This window comes from Myotis yumanensis, unplaced genomic scaffold (genome assembly GCF_028538775.1).
Source record: "Myotis yumanensis isolate MYYU_CA2020_CCGP unplaced genomic scaffold, mMyoYum1.0.hap1 SCAF_4, whole genome shotgun sequence".
Lineage (NCBI taxonomy): Eukaryota > Metazoa > Chordata > Mammalia > Chiroptera > Vespertilionidae > Myotis > Myotis yumanensis.
In genome coordinates this window covers 5,174,992-5,197,990 of record NW_027223755.1, presented here as the reverse complement: position 1 = coordinate 5,197,990, position 22,999 = coordinate 5,174,992, and the positions used below count along the sequence as shown (strand labels likewise).

The following is a 22,999-nucleotide window of genomic DNA, read 5'->3' as shown; positions in this document are numbered from 1 at the left end:
TTCGCACAATAGGCCTTCCTTCCCCTGGCTGCCAGCACTGGTTTTCCTCCAGCACCCGGGACCCAGCCTTTGGTCTAGCTGCAGCGGATAAGCCAAGCCTCTTCAGTCTTCAGTCATCTTTCGTTTTCCCTAGGGCAGTAGCCTTCAGTCTTTGCTCTGCACCTGCATATGCAAATTAACCCACCATCTTTGTTGGGTTAATTTGCATATGCATCCTGATTGGCTGGTGTATAGCAGAGTGATGACCAATTTACATATTTCTCTTTTATTAGTGTAGATTTCAGAAAGGAAGGGAAAGGGAGAGATGGAAACATCAATGATGAGAATCACTGACCAGCTGCCTCCTGTATGCCCCCTACTGGGGATTCAGCCCTGACCAATAATTGAACTGTGACCTCTTGGTTCATAGGTTGATACTCAACCACTGAGCCACACAGGCTGGGCTTTGTTTATTCTTATACCAATACTAAACTATATTATAGCTTTATACAAAGGCCTGTTCTTTTTGTTTTTTTAAAAAACCTATTACAATTCCATTGTAAGGATGTACTGTAACTTATTTAATACAACCTCTACTTAGAGGATTTAGTTGTTTCTATTTAATACTACAAATACAACAAATGCCCACTGGCATGTAAGTATGCGCCCATGCTATAGTGCTTGTGTGGGATACATGTTTAGAATTGGAAATGCTGGGTCAGTGTTTCCCATTTTCCCCTAGTAATTGGGTCGTTTCAGATCTGGACTAATATGATACCCCTCATCAAGGAATGATATCTATATAGTAACTAGAGGCCCGGTGCACAAATTTGTGCACAGTGGGGTCCCTCGGGGTGGCCTGCAGAGATCGGGCCCCTGCCCCCCTGCAGGCACCCGTCTTGGCCTGATGCCAACCCTCACCTGCTCCACCATCCTGCCTGCGAGGGCAATCTTCCCCCTCCACCCCCCAACGTCTGGGAGCTGTGGGGGGAGTGAGGGGGCAGGCAGCAGCCCCACCCCCTGGTGGTCACCATCTGAGGGGCGATTGAGCCCACGCTCACACCTGCTTTGACCTGGTGCTGCCTGCTCACCTGCTCCATCCTGAGGTGGTCCCACTCTCATTGGGGCACACTGAGGCCAGCAGCGCCTCCGCCTTCGCTGCCGCCCCAGGTGGTCAGCACACATCATAGCAAGCAGTTGAACTGGTCGAATGACCACCCGAGGGGACAATTTGCATATTAAGGCTTTTATTATATAAGATAATAATTGCTAACACTTATCAAACTCTTATCAAGTGCAAGGAACCATGCTGAGCACTTTGTATGCACCATCTTATTTTGTTCTCAGAGCAACATTTCACAATCAACATTATGAGGTAGATACAACCATTTTATAGGTAAAACACTGGGTTTCAATTAATAACTGACCTAAAAGCTAGTAACTTTTGTTTTGATTGTACCTATATTCTTAGTGAATGCACCATTATTTGTGATGAAGACAACTTTACCATATGACCACTCAACCCCAAAATAAACTTGTTACTGTGTAGGCTTGTGCTACCCAGCAGGGGAACCACTAGCCACATATAGCTACTGAGCATTTGAAATACGACTAGTTTGAATGGAGATGTGTTGAGTATAATATACACTGTGTATTGAAGACTTGATATGAAAGAGAATGTAAAAGATCTCAGTAATTTCTTTATACTGATTACACAGTAAATGATATATTGGAAATACTGTTGAAATAGCACATTAAAATTAGCTTCACTTTTTTACATTTTTAAATGTGGCTACTGGAATATTTACAACTACATAAGCAGTTTGCATTTGTGGCTCATGTATTTGTTAAACAATGCTCGTTTGGCACATTTTACAGACACTTGTATTGGCCAGGTCAGATTTATGCAGGTTGAGTCTCACTCCCCCGTAATGCCTGGACAGGGCCAGACCAAATGATAGGCCAGCCAATGGGCCGGACTTTCCCCACGCCTGGTCTAAACTCAAGACAATGATAAATACCATGAGACAGAATGTGATACTGCCTTTAGTCTATTAGTTCATCTATTTAGAGTCTAAGAGTTGTCTCTTTGATGAAAAAAATTCATTCAAAATTGAAAACTGTTCTCAAAATGTAAAACTATTGAAGACTTTATTCCATAATATGTCCTCATATAGATTTTTTTTTTGAGGGAGGGTATCAGGAAAGGGCAGATTCACTCTGATCAATATGATTGGAAAATGGCTTGCTATTACCTCATAAAAATTTAATCCAGTGATAAAATTATTTCAGTGATATCTTGACCTCTATATATTGCAAGGTATGATTAGCACTAAGATTCTGTGTCCAGGCCATAGATGAGTAAGGATTCTATTATGAAGACAAATTTGCTACGAAACTAATTCTACATTGTACCATAGGTCCTAATTAAAGGAATGCATTCCAACAACATTCACTGTTGTCCAAATCTTTATTACCAGCAAATGTACACCTTTAACAGGTGCCCTGTGCCTTAGCTGTCTCCTCTCCTAAGGAAAGGAGCTTGCTCCCACCACCGGGAGTCCCTTGCAGCCCTAGAAGCACTGCGCCATGCTGCGCCTCCTTGAGCTGTTCCCAGAGCTCTCCAGAGCCATCCCTAATTGGACAGCACTTCCCTGAGGCCTCCTGCTTCCTGCCTGTCCTCCCTGGAGAAGCTGCTTACTTCTGAGGGCTGCTCCCCTGGGACACAGGGACCATAATCAGTTTTCGCTGACTTCACCTTCTCTACCGAGGTGGCTGAACCATATACAACCAACTCTTTCTTCCCCCAGTTTGCCCAAGGTGGCTGTTTCTGAAATACCATTTGTCACCTGGTATATTTGCTACCTTCCCAGTCACTCCTACCACCTGCCCCAACTTGAGGAAGCTAGACCTTTCTCCAATACCCTGTTTTATCAAAGATCTTTCCCTTAAAGGACTTATTTTCTCTACATAACTCAGGAGTTCAAATCACTACACATTTTGGAGAGCAAATACTTTTTTCATTTGCTCAGTATCTATTTGCAAAGCCATGTAAGTCTAACACTATCAGAACAGGGCTTTTCTTGCCTCAGGGAACTACCATCATTTACTCCATACTGAGTGCTACCTCTCTTAATGGGCCCTCCATCACTCAGTAATCAGCCATTAGTAATACTGAAACTTCAGAAAGGTCTGGAGAACAAGTCAGATTTCAGTTCAGCAAGCCAAAATACTATTTCATATATTGGGAGGCAGCCCAATGGAGATTCCCATCAGCAGGGGCTTCTATACAAGTGAATATAAGTTGAGGGAAAAGCAGGCCGAGGGCAGTAATCAGTATCTCGGGAAAGCATTCTAGAGCACCGTAAGACCAAGCTGGTGAGGCAATGAAGATCGCAAGAACCCACTGAAGGTCACATTAAGGATGCTACCCTAAAATGAGAAGCTACAAGTTAGACAGCAGCTCAGCACTTAACTATTTTATGGTGACTGTTCCAACAACACTTGTGCTGTGTAATCTGTCCTCACTCAGCAGTCCAACAAAGTTGTCTCATTTCCGAACTCTGGCAATAAGCCACCAAACTGGGAAAGCATGGCACAATATCCCAGAGCACTTTAACACAGAAAAACCCTTGATCGCCCACAGTTGAAGGTTAACAAAGTTCTACCAGGGATCAATCTATCATTGCCTTTAGTCTACAGTAAGTTTATACTTGGCGTTCCTTTCCTACTCAATCCACTGCATTTGCATATGGCCCTGGCAAATTCCACACACCTAGCTGGTTGCTTTAGTTTTTCACTTAAACCCCATTGACAATGTTAGGTACTGGATTGAGTTAAAGCATTTTGGATACTGGAATGAGTTAAAATAGAATTCATTTGACCTCTAGCTGGGCTGGTGTGGCTCAGCAGTTGAGCAATGACCTAGCAAACAAGAGGTAGCCGGTTCTGTTCCTGGTCAGGGAACATGCCCAGGGTGCAGGCTCAATCCCCAGTAGGGTCATGCAGTTGGCAGTGGATCGATGATGTTCCTCTCATGGATATTGCCATCTCTCTACCCCTCTCCCTTACTCTTTAAAAACAAACCAAGCAAAAACCCACAACATATTTAAAAAATTCATTTGACCCCTAACCTTCCTATCTCACTGGTACTCTGATGGCAAACCTGTGACACGCATGTCAGAGGTGACACACGAATTCATTTTTCTGGTTGATTTTTCTGTTAAATGGCATTTAAATATGTAAAATATCAAAAATGTTTGTTTTACTATGGTTGCAAATATCAAAAAATTTCTACGTGACACGCCGAGCTCAAAAGGTTCACCATCAGTGCTCTAAGCCCTATTGTATAGGATTGACAACCACTCCCCAAAGTCATTACCCTATAGCAGTGGTTCTCAACCTTGATTCCCAGGTGATTCTAATGTGCAGCCAAGGTTGAGAACCACTGCTCTATAGCAAATGAATGTTGCTAAAAGGAATGTATGCTTTAATTTACTCTTAACATGTTAAACATCCATAAGCCACATAAACTGTGTAACTTTACCGCTTACTATTTTTTAAAAAATATATTTCTATTGATTTCAGAGAGGGAGAGATAGAACATCCATCATAAGTCTCATTGATTGGCTGCCTCCTGCACGCCCCACAGTGGGGATCCAGCCCAAAACCCACCCATGTGCCTTGACCAGTAATCCAACCATGACCTCCTGGTTCATAGGTTGATGCTCAACCACTGTGACAAGCCAGCCAGACCTCTTACTATATTCTTTTTTAAAAATGTATTTGTATGTGCCCTGACCTGGACTTGAACCCAGGACCCTTCAGTCCACACGCTCTATCCACTGAGCCAATCCAGCAAGGGCTTACTATATTCTTTACATCTTCCAGTGTTGTCTGCTTGAAGGAACCTGGAATTCCACTTGGCTCTCATCCTCTTAAGCAGCATCGAAACCCAGCACAAAAGTTATTACTCCCAAGCCACCACTGAACAAGTACATCTGATAGTAAGTTGTCCCACACCAAATGTAGTTCGTTAACACTACAAGCCTATTAAAAATACCTTAGCACGCAAGATATTTTTGAAAACCGAGATTTATTGCGAGACTAATCACTGAAATCCTTAAGATGAACTGGATGCGGCAACAGCTGCCCTCTTGGGTTTAGGAGTTGTTCCTTCACGGAATCCATGCCTGCACGAAGTTAAAAACAAGAACCGTTACCTCAGCAACGCCACACATACATCTTATTTTTTCCTAAAACAGATTTTAATGAGCTTATCTCAGTTATATGTTGAAATCAATATTGAATTCATATGTTCAGACATTTATTTGTACAGCATCACTGATAAGCTCCAACAGTTTGTGTCCTTCTGCTTCCAGGTATCTATTTCAGGGATATAGGTAACTGCACGTGAAAAGTAAACTCAACAATGCACTAGGTTGTGCTGAGCACTGGACTAGTATTTCCCCACCACCTGTTAAGAGACCCAAGGTACTTGTGAAAACGGATCCCTATGCTGAGGCAGAGGTATTAACTACCTTCCCCTAGCCAAGGAAGCACAAAGAGCACATTAAATGCAGGTATTTTCTAAACGCTGGACAGTGCCCAACATTCTAACTCAGCCGTGGGCAAACTACGGCCCACGGGCAGGATCCGGCCTGTTTGAAGTGAATAAAACTAAAAAAAAAAAACCAACCAAACAAACAAAAAAAGACCGTACCCTTTTATGTAATGATGTTTACTTTGAATTTATATTAGTTCACACAAACACTCCATCCATGCTTTTGTTCCAGCCCTCAGGTCCAGTTTAAGAATCCACTGTGTCCCTCGAGTCACAAAGTTTGCCCACCCCTGTTCTAACTCATTCACTATTCACACCTGCTCTAAGGCAAGTGCTGTTACCCCCCAGGAAGACTGTGATTGAGGCACAGAAAGGGCCACGTCTGGTTCAGTTCGTGCTCTTAAGCCCTGCATCGTGGGCCACCAGCAGACCACTGGACAAGAAGTCCACTCCACTGTGCACAATAACGATCACCTCCGCACAGGGACAGACACAGCTAAGGCCACTGCTTACAAAGCCCCGGCTTCCTGGTCTTTTGAAATTAGGAAATGTGGAGCGGAGTGGGCGGAAAAGCCAAGGATTCTGCCAAAATCCTACACTGCACAGGGCAGCTGCTCACAGCAAGGGATTCACCTCAGTTGAGGCCTTCGGTCAGTTAATGCTTAAAAACCTACCATTAAGATGCAGCTTATGAGTCTAGGCTGAGGCTGAAATCCCTGCATTTCTAACGAACTTTTAAAGCCTGACTTTCAGTAACAAGACTGAAGATTTCTCTCTGTACAACTGCAATAGCAACTGACAAGTTCTCTCCAGCGGCCGTGCCCAAAGCCACGCAACCCCAGGCCGGGCCCCAGACCCCATTCACACACCCACTGCCATGGCGAGTTTAGGCACGAACGGGGAGAGTAGCCACGACTAGTAAATGCCATCACGTTTTGAGACTGTAGCTCAAATCACGCCCTGACGTTTACAACTCACACTACAGTTCACTGGAAGATGAATAAAACCTGGATGGCAGGAAACACCTTCCAACACCCCCTCCCCCTCGTCGGGACAGCACCCCTATTTTACACCCGCACGTGACCGAGCCGGCCCCCCTCCGCGCTCACACCGCCCATGAAGCTGTACCTGAACCTGCGGTACACGATTTTCAGGTGCCGCATGCGGCCCGTCCCGGTGGTGTTCCGCCGCTTGGCCTTGGCACTCCAGTTGTCTGCAACACAGACGCGGGTCAGGCGCCTGCCGGGCTCCCCCCGGGCCCCGGGCCGGCCCCGCTGGCCCATCAGGCCAGAGCCTCCCCCGGGTTCGTCATTGGCGTTAACCCTCGCCCAGCTCCAGGCCGCCCCCCTCGGGCCCCCCGCGGGCCCCGCACTCACACTTCCTCTTGCGCTTGGCGGGGTAGCCGCACTTGCCGCACGTGGACTTCTGCAGGTGGTAGGCCTTGGAGCCGCAGCGGCGGCACAGCGTGTGCGTCTTGTTGCGGCGCTTGCCGAACGAGGACGTCCCCTTCGTCTGCAAACGGAGGGGCAAACAACTCAGCCACGGGTCGCCTCGGGCCGGGACACTAGAGGAGACGGGACCGTCCCAAGGGCTGGAGCCGCGGGGGGAGTTCGGGGCTTTCCTGAAAGGCTCGATCAGAAACCACTACCCGACACGTCTCGGCTGGTGGGTAAAGGCAGTAACCGGACCAGAGATTCTATCAATAAAAACCTTTAACCGGAAAAAAATGTCACCACCGGCCTTTCACGTCATCTCAAGCTTTCCGCAAGAGGTGCTGTGCTTTGAAATCTGCTACATTTGAGGGGGGGGGGGGGGGATAAGTGTGTTTTTCCTACCTACCCTCATCCTAGAACCTTAGGCAGCCTGCCCGGCCCCGCCACCAACTAATTCCTTTGCTTACAGCGCCCAACACTCCAAACCAAGCTGCTGCTTCCTTCAGTGCCCACCCGCGGGCAGGGCGGTGCGGGACCCCAAAGCTCGGATCGCAGCAACGGACCTAAAGCGGCTCCGGTTCCACGACTACAGGCTCAGCACCCCAGGTACAGTCAGGAGACATTCTTCTGGGTCTTGAGGGCCCCAGCGAGTCCCTTTCCTGTCCATCCGCTGCCCTTATCGGGGACCTTGCCAGGACCCCCACGGAGAGCGAGGAGCGAGACGCAGGGGACGAGGATGGAAGGCGATTAGAACAGCCCTTGCAACCAACTCACCATCTTGCCTCTGCCGCCGAGACCAAAGAGGCCGGAAGAGAAGACACTTCCGCTATATCGCGCAGAGAAGCTTCCGCTCAGGGAAGTACTTCCGGAGGGCGCGGTGCGTCGTTCTCAAGTGTCCGTCGCCGCGGTGAGCTGGGTGGAAAGGAGGTTCCGGAGCGAGACGGGGCCAATAGGAGTTTAGCTCCCGATTTGGTCAGGCGGGCGGGACCAAGACTGGGCTCTAGGTGCTGCTGCTCCTCCCTCTACTCCTGCTTCTGGACCTGCTCCTGGGCCTTCGCGTGAATTTGTCAGAGTTGAGACCCCATCGCGGGTTCCCCGCAGAGCTGCTGGGGAAGCTGTAGTGAGACGCCTGCGGGGGTCCCCGCGCCGCGAATCCGCGCGGGGCGTGTGCAGGGGGCGCGGGTCGGACTGGGACCCCGACGCGGAGAAGCCGGGTTCCCCAGGTTGCTCCCCACTCGCCCGGGTGCTGAGCTGAAGTCGCTGCGTGGACCGAGACTCAGAATCGGAAAACCCAAGCAAATCGTGTGTTTTATTTTTTATTTTTATTTTTATTTTTTAAATATATTTTATTGATTTTTTACAGAGAGGAAGGGAGAGGGATAGAGAGTTAGAAACATCGATGAGAGAGAAACATCGATCAGCTGCCTCCTGCACACCTCCTACTGGGGATGTGCCCGCAACCCAGGTACATGCCCTTGACCAGAATCGAACCTGGGACCTTTCAGTCCGCAGGCCGACGCTCTATCCACTGAGCCAAACCGGTTTCGGCAAATCGTGTGTTTTATAACTAGTAGTTTAGAGGCACAATTTTGTTTCCGAATTGCATTGTGCCCAGGAATCACACCTGGGTTTGTTTGTTTGTTTTTTTTTAAAGAAAAAATGTTTTATTTATTTCACAGAGAGACAGGGAGAGGGGGAGGAAAATAGAAACATCAATGAAGAGAGAATCGTGGATCATCTCCCTCCTGCGCACCCCACATTGGGGATCGAGCCCGCACCCGGGAACCCAACCAGGACCTCCCGGCTCATAGGTGGAGGCTCAGCCCTCGAGCCACGTGGGCGGGGGCCCCGCGTAGAGGCGTGAAGAAGCCGGGTCAGCAGCTTGGGGTCTGGAAGTCCGTACTGAGGGAACGCTTTCCAAATAGTTTCTAACTTGGTGGCCCCCAGACCTCGACAAGCGTGAATCCAGTTGTAACCTCTTATGCAACAAAGCCCCAACCCTGGCAAAAAAACAAAACAAAACGGTATAAACGATCCAAACATTTAAAAATCACAGGGGAAAAAGATCCCAAATAACCATAGAATGTGCCTTCTAAAGCAAACCAAGAACCTGTCCCATGTGAAATACCAGCAAGCGAGACTGACCGCTAGCAGAACAAGATGAACCTAGGAATCAGGCTTAATTTTGAGGGTGAACAGTTGATGGGTGCCCACAGGCTCAGCCTAATCACGGGGGAGCGGGAGGCCACATGCTAACCTGACAAGCTCAGGGAAGGCTGCGTGGCGGTCTTGCAAACTCAAAGACCTAACGTAACCACAAAGGGTTGTCTGAAAGGAAAACTAAGTAAAAGCATTTATGGTGGGTAGTCATGTCCTAGGCCAGTGTTTTCCCTGACAAGGTCCATTTCTACCGTAGCTGAGCCTCTGGTCTTGTTGCAGCAAAGATAACATATACCTATGAAATGTCAGGGTAACTTGTAGCTTCCCTTTTTCCTGAGCCCTCAGGGCACAACCAAACCCACCTGGGTGCCAGGACAGAGACCATGAATTCCTTCATTGTTATTGTTCTCTTCTTAATTGTGACTGTTAACTATCCAGTACTCACCTGAGTACCAGAAGTATGTGTCTATCATTTTACTTATTTTTCAAAATATACTTTTATTGATTTCAGAGAGGAAGGGGGAACGAGAGAGATAGAAACATTAATAATGAGAATCATTGATCAGCTGCCTCCTGCACACCCCTTACTGGGGGTGAGCCCGAAACCTGGGCATGTGCCCTTGGCTGGAATCGAACCCGGGACCCTTCAGTCCAGCAGGCCGGCAGGCCAATGTTCTATTCACTGAGCCAAGCCAGCTAGGGCTATCGTTTCACTTCTTATCCAATCCCAGAATTTCTCCCCTCCTTCCCGCCTTTGCTTTCTCCCGCCTCCGTAATCTATCACCAGCAGATTTCATGTAACCTCCTTATGTCTCCTCTTTGGATTGTAGTGTATGAAACAAGGTGAAAAACGGCCATTCTCCAGAGCATTATCCCAATCCATTGGGAATCTGCTTCCAGGCAATTATCGACAGTTTGGCTCAAATAAACTCACAAAAATTACATACAGGTTTGAATGTTTTTATGTTAACATAACGACCAGGCTCTTTTCTAGGTGCTGGGGAAAAAAGCAAAGAGAAACATTTTACTAAAAAGTTACATGCTCGGGCATGACCACCCACCTTGACCTGCCTAGTTAGGAATTTAGGATCAGATAACTGTGTGAGGTTTTCAGGTTCTTATGAACTGCATCACTGTAAAAAAAGACCAACTAAATTGTTTGTTTGTTTTTTAATATATTTTATTGATTTTTTACAGAGAAGAAGGGAGAGGGATAGAGAGCCAGAAACATCGATGAGAGAGAAACCTATCAGTGCCTCCTGCACACTCCCCACTGGGGATGTGCCCGCAACCAAGGCACACGCCCTTGACCGGAATCGAACCTGGGACCCCTGAGTCCGAAGGCTGAAGCTCTATCCACTGAGCCAAACCCGCCAGGGCCCAACTAAATGTGTTTTTTTGTTGTTGTTTTTTTATTGATTTCAGAGAGGAAAGGAGAGGGAGAGAGAGAGATAGAAACATCCATGATGAGAGAGAATCATGGATCAACTGCTTCCTGCACGCCCCCTACTGGGGACCAAGCCTGCAACCCAGGCATATGCCCTTGACTGGAATTGAACCTGGGACCCTTCAGTCCGCAGGCCAACGCTCTATCCATGGAGCCAAACCAGCCAGGGCCCAACTAAATTTTTTAAAAAAATCAAAGTCTGGTAATAAAAACAAACAAAAAAAATATATAGTAATTTTTAAAGTAGAAAGTTTGGCCCCCTCTGTAATCACACACCAGTGTTACAATTGGGTATCTTTTGTAGCTGTGTTCTTTTAAATCTCTATGTACACATATGTACACTATACACATTAATTTTTAAACAAAAATGGGATCTATACCTTGTTTTCTGTAACAATATATCCTGTGTACCACTACTTGTCAATATGTACAGATTTACTTAATCTTTTTAACCACTTTTTGGTGCTTCATTGTTAATGTATCAACATGTATTCCACAATTTATGGAAATTTTGGTTATTTTGATAAATTTTGGTTATTCCTAATTTTCTGTTATAAAAAGTTTGTAATGCAGACATTGTACATACATTTTTTTGGGCATTGGCCTGAAACAACTCCTCTCTGAAATTAGTAAAAATACATATTTTTTAAAAAAGAGAGAGAGCCGAAACCGGTTTGGCTCAGTGGATAGAGCGTCAGCCTGCGGACTGAAGGGTCCCGGGTTTGATTCCGGTCAAGGGCATGTACCTGGGTTGCGGGCACATCCCCAGTGGGAGATGTGCAGGAGGCAGCTGATCGATGTTTCTCTCTCATCGATGTTTCTAACTCTCTATCTCTCTCCCTTCCTCCCTGTAAAAAATCAATAAAATATATTTAAAAAAAAAAAAAAAGACCTGGACCTTTAAAAAAAAAAAAGAGAGAGAGAGAGAGAGAGACTTCTCAGGATTTGACCCTGGGGCCTGGTCATGCTGAGACTGAGTCAAGTGATCGAAAGAGCAGATAAATAACCCACCGGAAGGCAGGGGCTGGGAGCGCTCTGGGCTGGATTCTCCCACTGCCTTGCCTTGTTTGTATCTGCTCCTCCAACAGTAGGCAGCGTTGCCATATTTAATCTTTGTCAAATAGAATTAATCTTTCCCTTTTTAAAAAATTATTTTTCTTTCTTGAGATTTTATTGCTTGTTCTGAGGATAAGTACACAGACATTTCAATTTGTCCTTTAAAAAATATTTTTAAAAACATGTTTATTCAGCCTAAGTGCCCATCAGTAGATGAATGGATTAGAAAACTGTGGTACATCTACACGATGGAATACTATGCTGCTGTAAAAAAGAAGGAACTCTTACCATTTGCAACAGCATGGATGGAACTGGAGAGCATTATGCTAAGTGAAATAAGCCAGTCAATGAAGGAAAAATACCACATGATCTCACTCATTCATGGATAATTAAGACCATTACAAACTTTTGAACAATAATAGATACAGAGGCAGAGCTGCCTCAAACTGATTGTCAAACTGTAGTGGGAAGGCCAGGGAGGGTTGGGGGGCAGGAGGGAGGGGGGTAAGAGATCAACCGAAGGACTTGTATGCATTTTTTTTCTCAATTAAAAAAAAACCCACATGTTTATTGATTTCAGAGAGAGGGAGGGAGAAGGGGAGAGAGATAAACATCTATGATGAGAGAGAAGCAGTGATTGGCTGCCACCTGCACGTGGACTCCGAAGGACAAAGAGCCCTGGGAAGCCATCCTGCCCTGGGGGCGGGAGCGGGGGAGGCACTGTGTGTTCCAGTCCGGAATTTCCGTATCAATATTAATCAGACTTGTCTTCCTTCTCTCCTGCTTCCTCCGAAGCTGGACTCCGCTCGCCCTTTTGGTTTCTCTGTTTCCTGCCGTGAGATAGTGAGTGGTTAGCCAATTCAGCCTGCTTTACCTCTGCGTTGCTTTGCCCTTTGTTTGCACTTCCTTGTCTGCAGATCAGCCTTTCCTGCCACTTTTTTGGCTCGGTTTCCTCTTTGGCAGGAGCAGGTTTAGTGACAACCTCACCGACCTCCTCTGAGGCAGCTCCTCTGCCGCCCTCGGGAGCGGACCTTCCTCTGGAGCATGTGGCAACAATTTGCTGCTGGGACCCGCCTCCATTTGTTAATCCATTGGACGGGTTTGGTAATCCAGTTCCTGCTCTAGAGAAAGCTAGAGCTATGGCCACCGGGAGTGCTCCCTCCGAGATTATAGAAAGAGAGCGAAAGAAGTTACTGGAAATCCTCCAGCAAGACCTGGACTCCATCCTAGATTCACTAACCTCTCGGAGGCTGATTTCTGAGGACGAGTATGAGGCGCTGGAGGACATCCCAGACCCTCTGAAGAAAAGTCGGAAGCTGTTGATCTTGGTGCAGAAAAAGGGAGAAGACAGTTGTCAGCATTTCCTCAAATGTTTATTTAGTACTTTTCCAGAGTCAGCTACCACTTGGGGCTTAAGGCACGGTAAGTTGAATTTCTACACTTTTTTTTTTGGTGGTGGGTGGTGGGTGGGTGGGGGTGGGGTGGGTAGGGGAATGAAAGAAATGAGGCAAATTTCCTGGAAAAAGAAAAGAAAAAAAGAAACTGATCACCTTTATTTTTATTTGTCTTTCTCCCAGAGATAATTTTTCACTGAAATATGACAAAGAGGAAGTGGCCAGCAGTTAAAAAGCAGGGAATAATGTATTTTATCAGTTTAGGGGATTGATAATTTTTTCTTTAAACTGTATCCAAAATTAGCAATGGTTTTAGTGCTGGTATAGACTCCTCATTATTATGATAGACATCCCCAAATATTTACAGCTGGAAAGAGACGACAGGGGTCATATCGGGGATTTCTTTGTCTAGTAAGTGAATTCCTGAATATAAGCAATCCCCAAACCACAGCCTCGTGTAACCATTTGGAAAATAATCCCCTTGCATGGTGGATCAGTCACTTTCTTTTCTGGGGAACCCTCTGAAGTAATTCCAATCCTAATTTTCCAATGTGCAGAGATAATCAGACAAACGAGGGAGCAATCCTTCCGGAATGGATTGGTTAGCAATTTTGTAGGTTACCGCCAGGGGCTAGTGTAGCTCCTTTTATGGGAACCTAAGGCTATTGAGGATTACTTTAAGAGGTGTTACAGAGATGCAGTCTCCGGTAAAAGGTTTATGTTAATGGTCCCTAATGTGGGACAAGACCCGTTCGCTTAAAGAAATGGGTCTTACTATTTATTTCTATGATTTAATATTCCAAATTAGAGCTCTTTGCTTCCTGATTAGAAATTATTAGGATCAGACTTCATTACCAACAGCCCTGGGAGTTCGGAGCTGGTTTGGGGTCACAGTAAATCCACAAGTTAGCACTGTTCATAAGATTCACATTTTGTTCTGTTTGTTTGACACTTGAGTTTGCTGTGAAAGACTTGGAATTTTGAGCAAGGCTGGAGTGCGTTCTGATCTTTTTCCAGTGGGAAAAGCAGGTTCTGACGGTTGACTTATTGCCATTTGTGTTGGAAGGGGTAGGTATTCCTATCCTCCAGTGACATAAAGAAGAGAGATAATGCTTCGAGGTCTCGGAAACACAAGTAAATAGAAAACTTCTTTTTGTGAATTTGGAAAACAAAGTGAAAAACCCCATAACTTTCTTGTTCTTTTCAGAATCTTTAAAACATGAACATACAGAATCTCCTCAATCTACAGGGGTAAGCAAGAATTCGGAAGATCCATTTTCCCCGGGAAAGAAACAGCCTGAGAGTTCTGAGATCACCGTGTCCTTTAAAGAGAAAGAGCACTTGGATGTGGAAACCTCTGAGATGTTCAGGGACAAGGAAAGTTGTGATGGCGAGATGGCGTGGCCCTCACGGGAAAACGAGAAGGCATATGACCCGCCAACCACCACGATGCCGCATTCAGCAGAGAATGTTGAGTCTGAAGTTTCAGGAACTACTGATTATTCACAGGACCAACAGAGGTACGATGAGCCCGATGATTCTTTGTACTTAGGAGAAGAGGAATATCTAGAGTCGGCTGTATTCTCTGAAGATGCAGAAAACACCCTGGAAGGAGAAGATCATGACGACCCAGAGTACCTTGTCTATGGTGGGGAAGAGGACCCTGTGTATTCAGAAACCGCAGAGTTCTCTGGTGACGATGAGCATTATGGTGATTCAGAACCCGGCATGCCGCTGGAGGAAGAGGAGGAGGAAAGTATGGAAGGTATGAAATGACCTGTGATCGTTAGGCAACAGCATATTTTTAGGTTGCCGTCACATAATGGAGAGGCAGGATGAGGGAGGGCACCAGACGTCAGTCGAAGAGCAGCCTCTCAGAAATTCCTTGTGCCTCTCTAGCCTGGACTGTCCTCAGAGGTGGCGTTGACAGGGAGGGAGACGCAGCACCTAGGAAACGCTGAACAGGATAAGCCAAAGTGAATATGATATGAAGTGCAGGTGTAGGTTTCTGCTGTCACCTCTGTCACACATATGAGAGTTGCTAGACACTCATTTTATTGTATTTATTTTTTATTGTTTTAAATATATTTTTTATTGATTTCAGAGAGGGAGAGGGAGAGAGAGAGAGAAACATCAATGATGAGAGAAAATCACTGATCTGCTGCCTCCTGCATGTCCCCTACTGGGGATCGAGCCCACAATCTGGGCATGTGCCCTTGATCAGAATTGAACCTGGAACCCTTCAATCCGTAGGTTGACGCTCTATCCACTGAGCCAGACCGGCTAGGGCTGCTACACACCCATTTTAGGTGTTATCTTCTATTCCTTAAATTAAGTCTCTTTAGTTATTTTAGGGCTTTGTAACCAATGGGCTATGGCAGTGATTCTCAACCTTCTGGCCCTTTAAATACAGTTCCTCATGTTGTGACCCCAATCATAAAATTATTTTCGTTACTACTTCATAACTGTAATTTTGCTAATGTTATGAATTGTAATGTAAATATCTGATATGCAGGATAGTCTTAGGCGACCCCTGTGAAAGGATCGTTCAACCGCCAAAGGGATCGTGACCCACAGGTTGAGAACCACTGGGCTATGGTGCTTATGGGCCTAGTTATTGAAGTGAAAGCAGGAGAGGAGTTTATGATGAATGGATAAAATCGCAAAATACTGTTACTTGGCTTGATCCAGTCCATATATTGCCATCTTGGGAAACTATACTGGCATCTTCAATTAGAATATTTTTTTCTTTTTTAAAAAATATTTATTTTTATGGAATTTATTGGAGTGACACTGTTTAATAAAACTATATAAATGTCAGGTGTACAATTCTATGCCATCTGTATATTGTAGTGTGTTCATCACCCCAAGTCAAGTTTCCTTCTGCCACCATGTATCCCCCCTATGCCCTCTCCTAGCTCCCCACGCCTCTTTCCCTCTGGTAATCACATGCTGTTATCTGTGTCTGTGAGGTTTATTCCCCCCTCCCTTAATCCCTTTACCTTTTTCACCCTGTCCCCCTACCCCATGCCCTCTGATAGCTATCAGTCAGTTCTCTTCTATAAGTCTGTTTCTATTTTATTTGTCAGTTTGTTCATTAGATTCCACACATAAGTGAAATCATATGGTATTTGTGTTTCTCTGACTGGCTTATTTCATTTAGCATAACACTCTCTGGGTCCATCCACAAAAGGTAAGATTTCCTTCTTTTTTTTATGGCCGAGAACTATTCCATTGTGTAAATGTGCCACAGCTTTTTGAAATTTCAAAATATGACAAATGCTTTATTTGGGGAGATCTTGCCTAAGAAAATAAACATCACCAAGTTCTGAGTAGAGAAGGGAAAGATGATTACCATCTCCCATTCCGTCCAAATCCTGGGGGATTTCGAATCCAGTTCTGGGTTGGGAAAGAGTTCTTTCCTCCTCACCAGGCCCGGTATCCGCCTGCCAGGGCTGCCCTCGGGAGGTACCACAAATTGGGTAGCTTAGACAATAAACAACAGAAATGTATTGTCTCAACAGTTTGGAGGCTAGAAGTCTGAAATCAAGATGTCTACAGTGTTGGTTCCTTCTAAAGGCTGCAGAGAAAACCTGTTTCTAGCTTTGCTGGCTTGCTGGAAATCTTTGGCAACTTTCAGGCAACCCAAAGGATTTTTTAGAGTTACGTTTGTTAATCCTTAAAATGTATACTTTTCTCTCACTTCTATTGTTTATTCTAAGGTTGTTTTTTTTTGTATTTTTTTTTTGTATCGGATTCAAGAAGTTTATGCTAATTTGCCATTCATCAGGAGCAATAAATGCTGTCAGATCTTCTTTCTGTACTAAGCACTATCTCTCTATTCTCTCTCTATTCCTAAGAAGTAGCTAGAAGGTACATTAGGAAATGGGAGACCAGGAGAAATTAGGTGCAACATGGACATTTGGAGAAAAGCTAAATGGCAATGGCCTCTTCCTTTTCTCCAAACTTTAGCAAGAGATGCACTTGGGAAAGGAATCAATATCAGAGAATTCCTCCTACATGTGTATAATGAAACATTAACAAGGTTTTAATTTTCTGCCTATAAACATTAGCCAAAAAATTTCCAGACCATGAAATACAATGGATTAGCTAAAATGAATTAAGTAGATCTCTATAAATACTGACTGGGGAGAATTAGTAAGGAGTACCATGAAATGAAAACAGGTTGAAGAATCATTTGTTTAGTACCTTATCATTTATGTACAAATAAACTAGCACCCATTAAACCAAACGTTGTATTTCTATATATCCATGCAGACTTCTGGGACTTGCATAGGAAAAGGGTGGGAAGCAAACATAGGGTCGTCTCTTAGAAGGGAAGAAAATTGGCAGAGTCATTTCATCTTTTTACAGTGAAAACGGCAATTACTTAGTTTTAAAAGTCAGCGAGGGACTTTCAATTTGAAAGTGACATTCACGGAGTGTCTTCTTTCCCGCAGAAAGAAAAAAGGTGTTTAAAGATGTCCTGTCCTGTTTGAACTTGGATAGGAGCAGAAAGCTCCTGCCGGATGTTGTTAAACAGTTCTCCTTAGATCGAGGATGTAAGTGGACACCCGAGACGCCGGGAGACCTGGCCTGGAATTTCCTGATGAAAGTTCAAGCCCTGGATGTGACGGCTAGGGATTCAATCCTTAGACACGAGGTTCAGCGTGAGGAGACCCAAGGGGAGTCGCCAAGCGGAGCAGAGAATCTGGAAATGAGGGACACACCAGCCCTGCATCCCCTGGATGTGCTCTGTGCCTCTCTGCTGTGTGCCGACAGCTCCCTGCAGCGTGCAGTCATGGCAAGCATGTATCGATGCCGGTTTGCTCTTCCTCTGCTCCTGCCGGATGCGGAGAACAACAAAAGCATCTTAATGCTGGGGGCCATGACAGGCCTTGTGAAGGAGCAGCCGGCACCGTGTTCAGGAGGGCCAGTGGGGGAAACCGACAGGTCTCTGACTCTCGCAAAGATGCCCGTCATCTCTTTTGTGCGTCTAGGAGACTGTAGCTTCTCCAAGTCCAGAATCCTCAACACGCTGCTCAGCCCTGCCCAGCCCAAACCACACAAAGTCTTCCTCCATCACGATTTGCCCGTTCCGGTGCTTCCCCGGCAGATCTCGGATGGCCTGGTGGAAATAGCGTGGTGCTGTCCAGATAGCGACGGTCTAAGGGGAAACCCTGCCTTTTGCCAAGAGCCTGTTGCTGTGGCCAACCTTCATGGAGATCTAGAAAGTTTTTGGACACAATTTGGTTTCTTGATGGAAGTTTCCTCAGCTGTGTTTTTCTTCACGGACTGCCTCGGTGAAAAGGAATGGGACCTGCTCATGTTTTTAGGAGAAGATGCCATTGAAAGATGCTACTTTATCCTCAGTCCCCAGGCCAGGGAGAGTGAAGAGGCTCAGATTTTCCAGAGGATTCTGAACTTGAAGCCATCCCAGCTACTGTTCTGGGAGGAGGAGGAAGCTGGGGAGAAAGGGAGGAACTTGAAGGGCCTCCAAGCTGCCCTCCAAGAAGTGATGTCCTCATCACTCAGACGTGTGTCTGTGGAGGACATGGCCTCCCTGGCCAGGGAGTTGGGGATCCAGGTAGACCAAGACTTTGAGGACGTTCAAGGAATCCAAGTTTCCCCTGGTGAACACTTGGCTGGAACAGTTGAAGATGAGAGGCCACAAAGACATAGTCAGCCAGAAAGCTCTTCTGAACGCCCCGCTGAGATGCCTGTGAAAGAGCCTGGAGCTGAAGGCGAGGTCACCCAGGCTCTTCAGAGTTTCCACCTCACCCCAGTATTCATGCCTTACGTGCAAAACCTCTGTCCGTTCCCAGTCGGAATTGGAGGCCACTTTAACCGTGCTCCTGTGAAAGCCCCTCGGGTTACGGGCTTCCACCTTGGGTCAGAGCAGAAGTCTAAGTGGTTCCGTCCTCCACCCTTTCATAACTCAAGGTTCCATGGTCAAGGTAGAAGTTTTGGGGTTCAGTACTTCCAACCCCAGAGATTTTGTTCAGTTGAAAGTTTTATGAAATTTCCGAGACCTGCTCGGGGACGTCACATGGATGGACCATTTGGGAGACCACCAAGGCCCATTTGGCGGCATGTGAAGACCTGGCTGGGCAGACCACAGACCACGGGAGCTTGTGCGAGGTCTGCCATGGTGGTCTCCCCAGTAGGTCACTTCCACTCACAGCCAGCAGGACCAGTTGGGAAGCCAGCGCCTAGGCAAGCCCACACCCGGGGAACACAGCCACCTGAGGCAACTGAAAAACTGGTGAGAACATCGTCCCACATGGTGACTCCTCACCCTCGGAACTTTCAGCCGGCAGGAGTCCTACATAGACCCCTAAGACCCGCTTTTCAGCAGGGATTCAAGCTAAAGACACCAGGTGGGCCTTCAAATCCAGCTGGCCAAATGGGATCCCATCCTATGTCCAACAACAGATTTGTACCCAACTCTCTGTTCCGTCAGCCCACACCATCCCAGGGCAAACATTCCCAGCCCAAACCCTTCCAACCCATGGCGTCTCAACCCAAACCCACCCAAACAAAACCCGCACATCCCCAGCCCTCCCCAGCCAGAAGCTCTTCGTCCAAACCCACTCATCCCCAGCCCTCCCCAGCCAGAAGCTCTTCGTCCAAACCCACTCATCCCCAGCCCTCCCCAGCTAGAAGCTCTTCGTCCAAACCCACTCACCCCCAGCCCACCCCAGCTAGAAGCTCTTCATCCAAACCTGCTCAGCCTAAGCCTGCCCAACCTAGGCCTTCTCAGCCCAGACCTACTCAATCCAAGTCATCAGGAGCCAGTGCTTCACAGGCTAGGGCATCCTACTCCAGAGCAGGGCCCAAGAGGGGAGGGAAGCATTAAAGTGCCTACTCCAGAGACCTATGAAATGTATCCTTTACCCAGGCCATTCTGATCACAGAATAGTAACCTAAAGAAGAGTGGCAGTGATGGTGAGAGACCACTACTATTAGCATGACACGGAAGGGGAGATATGCACAGCCTAATTGTTACCATTAAACTGTAAGAATTGTGTCCCTAAGAAAGAGGGAAAATATGAAAAGAATCAAGAATAGTATAAAGCAGTAAATAAATTAATTGAATCCAGCCTTGAGTTTTAGGTAATGGATAACCTGAATCCAGGGGATGGGTTTATGAGGCAGCCCCACTTGGGGAAGAATGAGGTTGGAGTCTCCAGTTGCAAAGAGATCATAAACTAGGGCTGGGGTTGCCTCAGTGTTGCAAATAAAATTGCCTTAGGTGTTGTCTGCTCCAGGGGTGTTTTGGTCAAAATTTTTGTTTTAATATCAGGCACTAACCAGATAACCCTGTTTGTTTAGGGTAATCAATTGGCTTGTGGTAACAGCCCCAATTTGCTTAGATGATAAAACTCTCTCATTTGACCCTTATATATAGAAATAATGAACTATCAACCAATAAAATTATTTTTCATTAACTTTAATAGCGATCTGTGTATGTTTCATTATTTTAAATATTTGTAGTAGGTGAGATAATCTGGCTTAATCATAGAGGATCTGATACATTAACCTCACAATTTCAGCTTAAAATGTATACTTAAGTTTTTTTTTTTTTTTTTTTTTTTAAATATATTTTATTGATTTTTTTACAGAGAGGAAGGGAGAGAGATAGAGAGTCAGAAACATCGATGAGAGAGAAACATTGATCAGCTGCCTCCTGCACATCCCCCACTGGGGATGTGCCCGCAACCCAGGTACATGCCCTTGACCGGAATCGAACCTGGGACCTCTCAGTCCGCAGGCCGACGCTCTATCCACTGAGCCAAACCGGTTTCGGCAAGTTTGTTTTTTATTCGTTTGTTTGTTTTTTGTTAATCCTCACCCAAGGATATTTTTCCATCGATTTTTAGAGAGAGTGGAAGGGAGAGGGAGAGACAGAGAGAGACATCGATGTGAGAGACACATCAATTGGTTGCCGGGGGACCTGCAACCAAGGTACATGCCCTTGACTGAAATCGAACCCGGGACCCTTCAGTCTGTGGGCCGATGCTCTATCCACAGAGCCAAACCAGCTAGGACTATACTTAAGTTTATAATGTTAGAGTTGTTATTATTATTATTTTTTATTGATTTCAAATGTATTCAGAGGTCAGCTATTTTTGTTTGTAGAAGATGGAGACAAACATACATGGTTAAACTTCACAAGTAATTTAGCAGCCACCTTTGGCCATTAATGTCAAACTTCCAATGACAGTTTTTGAGATTAATGTTAATAGAGGTGTTGGGTATAAAAGCATTTCCATTGCTGGTGGGAGCATAAGCTAGTACAGTCCTTTGGGAAGGCAATTTGACTGCATGTATAAAAATAAAATAAAATACCTGTAACTTTTGGTCCAGTAAATTTATTTTATGAATTCATTCTACATATGTTCCTGTTAATGTATGCAAAGATGTATAGTGTAAAAATATACAATCTTTTTCTTAAAAGAGAACACTTATTGGGTAAGTTAGAGGTAGAAAAAGTAATTCCTAGAAGAATGGGCTTAGGAAACAAGTTCTAGAGGTAAAGGAAGGGCCCTTGGAAGCTAATGGTCACGTGCCTGGTGAGGGGAGAGCGGTGGTGGCGGGGGGGGGGGGGGGGGGGGGGGGGGGAGACAAGGGTGTGAAGGGGAAGGGAAAAGGAAAGGCACAGGCCTGCTCCCAGGAGGGAGAGTGTGCTGGGTCCTCCATCCTAAGGGTTTTAAGGGCAGAGATTTTATGGAAGGTCCCAGGGAAAGATCTCAATAGAATATTCAGCAGTTTTCCAGGTGTGTCCTTGCAGGGTTGTGGTCTCCACTGATTGATTGGCCGGCACCAGGGCAGGTCATTACTCCATGTTGCTAGTCCCGAGGCTGATTTTGTCGCTTATCTGGGCCTGGAGCTGAAGTACAACAATGATCCCCATGGTGGCCAGTCACAGGGAGGATGGACTCACTCCGCCCAGTCAGATGGACTCCTCTCCATGGGGACATCCTGCCATCTGCGTGCCTTGAGGAGTTAGAAGCGGCTGGGCAGTCAGGGGTGGGACTACGGGAGAAGAATGTTAAAAGAAGTGCAGCTGGACGCTGGATGCGGGCAGGAACGGAGGAGTTAGACAGGATCAGGCAGTTTAGGGTAAGGGCCGCGAGGAGGGACGATGGTAGATAAGGAGGAAATAGAGCAGACGGTCAGGATGTGAGTGAGATAGGTGGAGTGTCAAAAAATGTGCAATCTTACCTTGTTTATGAAGGACTAGAAAAACCCAGAATGCTGAAGTAAGTGATGGTACTAGACCTGTGCAATGTAGTTCTCTGAAGTTGATGAAAAATAATGGTGTAGTTCTAAACATGCTGTTAATAATAACTGAAATTATAAAAGGCTTGATTTAAATATTTTGGCCTACATCTGGAAGATACTATGCAAAATAAGTACTCTTTTTATACTTTTTACTAGCACATGTTTATGTAGGAAAAACTACATTTGGATTTTCGTCACTAGTAGAGTGATACACTCCAATTTTAAAAAATGGAACATGAGGCATTAAAATATACTTTTAGCTTCATAATCTATGATACAATAAGATATAAATAATTTGAGTGTAAGCTGTACTGCATGGCTTCTACTCAAGAAAAATTTAAACTGACAGGAAGGAACGCTTAATGGTCTATGAAATCCATGCCATGAGGCTAAATTTACAGTGCAACATCATGTACTTATATCGACTATAACAAAAAAAATGTCATATGCTAATTAGACCAGACGCCCTTCTGGACGACCTTCCAGATGAAGCCGTAGTGTGCGGGGACCAAGACAGAGGCCGCTGCCATGGCAGCGGGGGCCGAGCCCCTTGCACTAAATTTCGTGCACCGGGCCTCTAGTGTATATATATAGAAGCCTAATATGCTAAGTGTCTGACCATTCGATCAGTCGCTATAACTCTCACTGCTCTTCAGAAAGACAGAACATGCTGCCTACT

The 22,999-nt window shown here is 45.7% G+C and overlaps 2 protein-coding genes and 1 non-coding gene across 4 annotated transcripts; 1 reads left to right on the top strand and 2 right to left on the bottom strand.

Annotated features, from left to right (window-relative positions):
• Positions 1–5,057: 5,057 nt before the first annotated feature.
• Positions 5,058–7,818, bottom strand: RPL37 (ribosomal protein L37). Its single transcript, XM_070411786.1, has 4 exons — positions 7,750–7,818; positions 6,919–7,054; positions 6,671–6,755; positions 5,058–5,171 (listed from the first exon to the last, which is right to left on the bottom strand). Exons 1-4 carry the CDS (start codon positions 7,750–7,752, stop codon positions 5,102–5,104), a joined length of 294 nt encoding a protein of 97 aa, XP_070267887.1. The 5' UTR covers positions 7,753–7,818; the 3' UTR covers positions 5,058–5,101.
• On the bottom strand, positions 5,253–5,332 carry LOC139009678 (small nucleolar RNA SNORD72). The gene has a single exon (XR_011471392.1). It is a non-coding gene; the product is annotated as a small nucleolar RNA SNORD72 (small nucleolar RNA).
• A 4,595-nt stretch (positions 7,819–12,413) lies between the features above and the next one.
• Positions 12,414–20,489, top strand: CARD6 (caspase recruitment domain family member 6). Of its 2 annotated transcripts, none has more exons than XM_070411785.1 (3): positions 12,414–13,060; positions 14,240–14,797; positions 16,557–16,694. In XM_070411785.1, the coding sequence occupies exons 1-3, from the start codon at positions 12,778–12,780 to the stop codon at positions 16,574–16,576; spliced, it is 861 nt and encodes a 286-aa protein (XP_070267886.1). In that variant the 5' UTR covers positions 12,414–12,777; the 3' UTR covers positions 16,577–16,694. The 2 variants fall into 2 exon arrangements, with proteins under 2 accessions (XP_070267886.1, XP_070267885.1); XM_070411784.1 differs by lacking the exon at positions 16,557–16,694 and adding an exon at positions 17,493–20,489 and having other exon boundaries at positions 12,423–13,060.
• Positions 20,490–22,999: the final 2,510 nt, after the last annotated feature.

Coding starts and splice junctions, on each gene's coding strand:
- RPL37 (XM_070411786.1), bottom strand. Junction 6,756..6,918: donor CGCCAAGCGCAAGAGGAAGT/GTGAGTGCGGGG, acceptor TCTGTGTTGCAG/ACAACTGGAGTGCCAAGGCC. Junction 5,172..6,670: donor ATCGTGTACCGCAGGTTCAG/GTACAGCTTCAT, acceptor AACTTCGTGCAG/GCATGGATTCCGTGAAGGAA.
- CARD6 (XM_070411784.1), top strand. CDS start 12,778: ATGGCCACCGGGAGTGCTCCCTCCGAGATTATAGAAAGAGAGCGAAAG. Junction 13,061..14,239: donor CACTTGGGGCTTAAGGCACG/GTAAGTTGAATT, acceptor TGTTCTTTTCAG/AATCTTTAAAACATGAACAT. Junction 14,798..17,492: donor GGAGGAGGAAAGTATGGAAG/GTATGAAATGAC, acceptor TCTTTCCCGCAG/AAAGAAAAAAGGTGTTTAAA.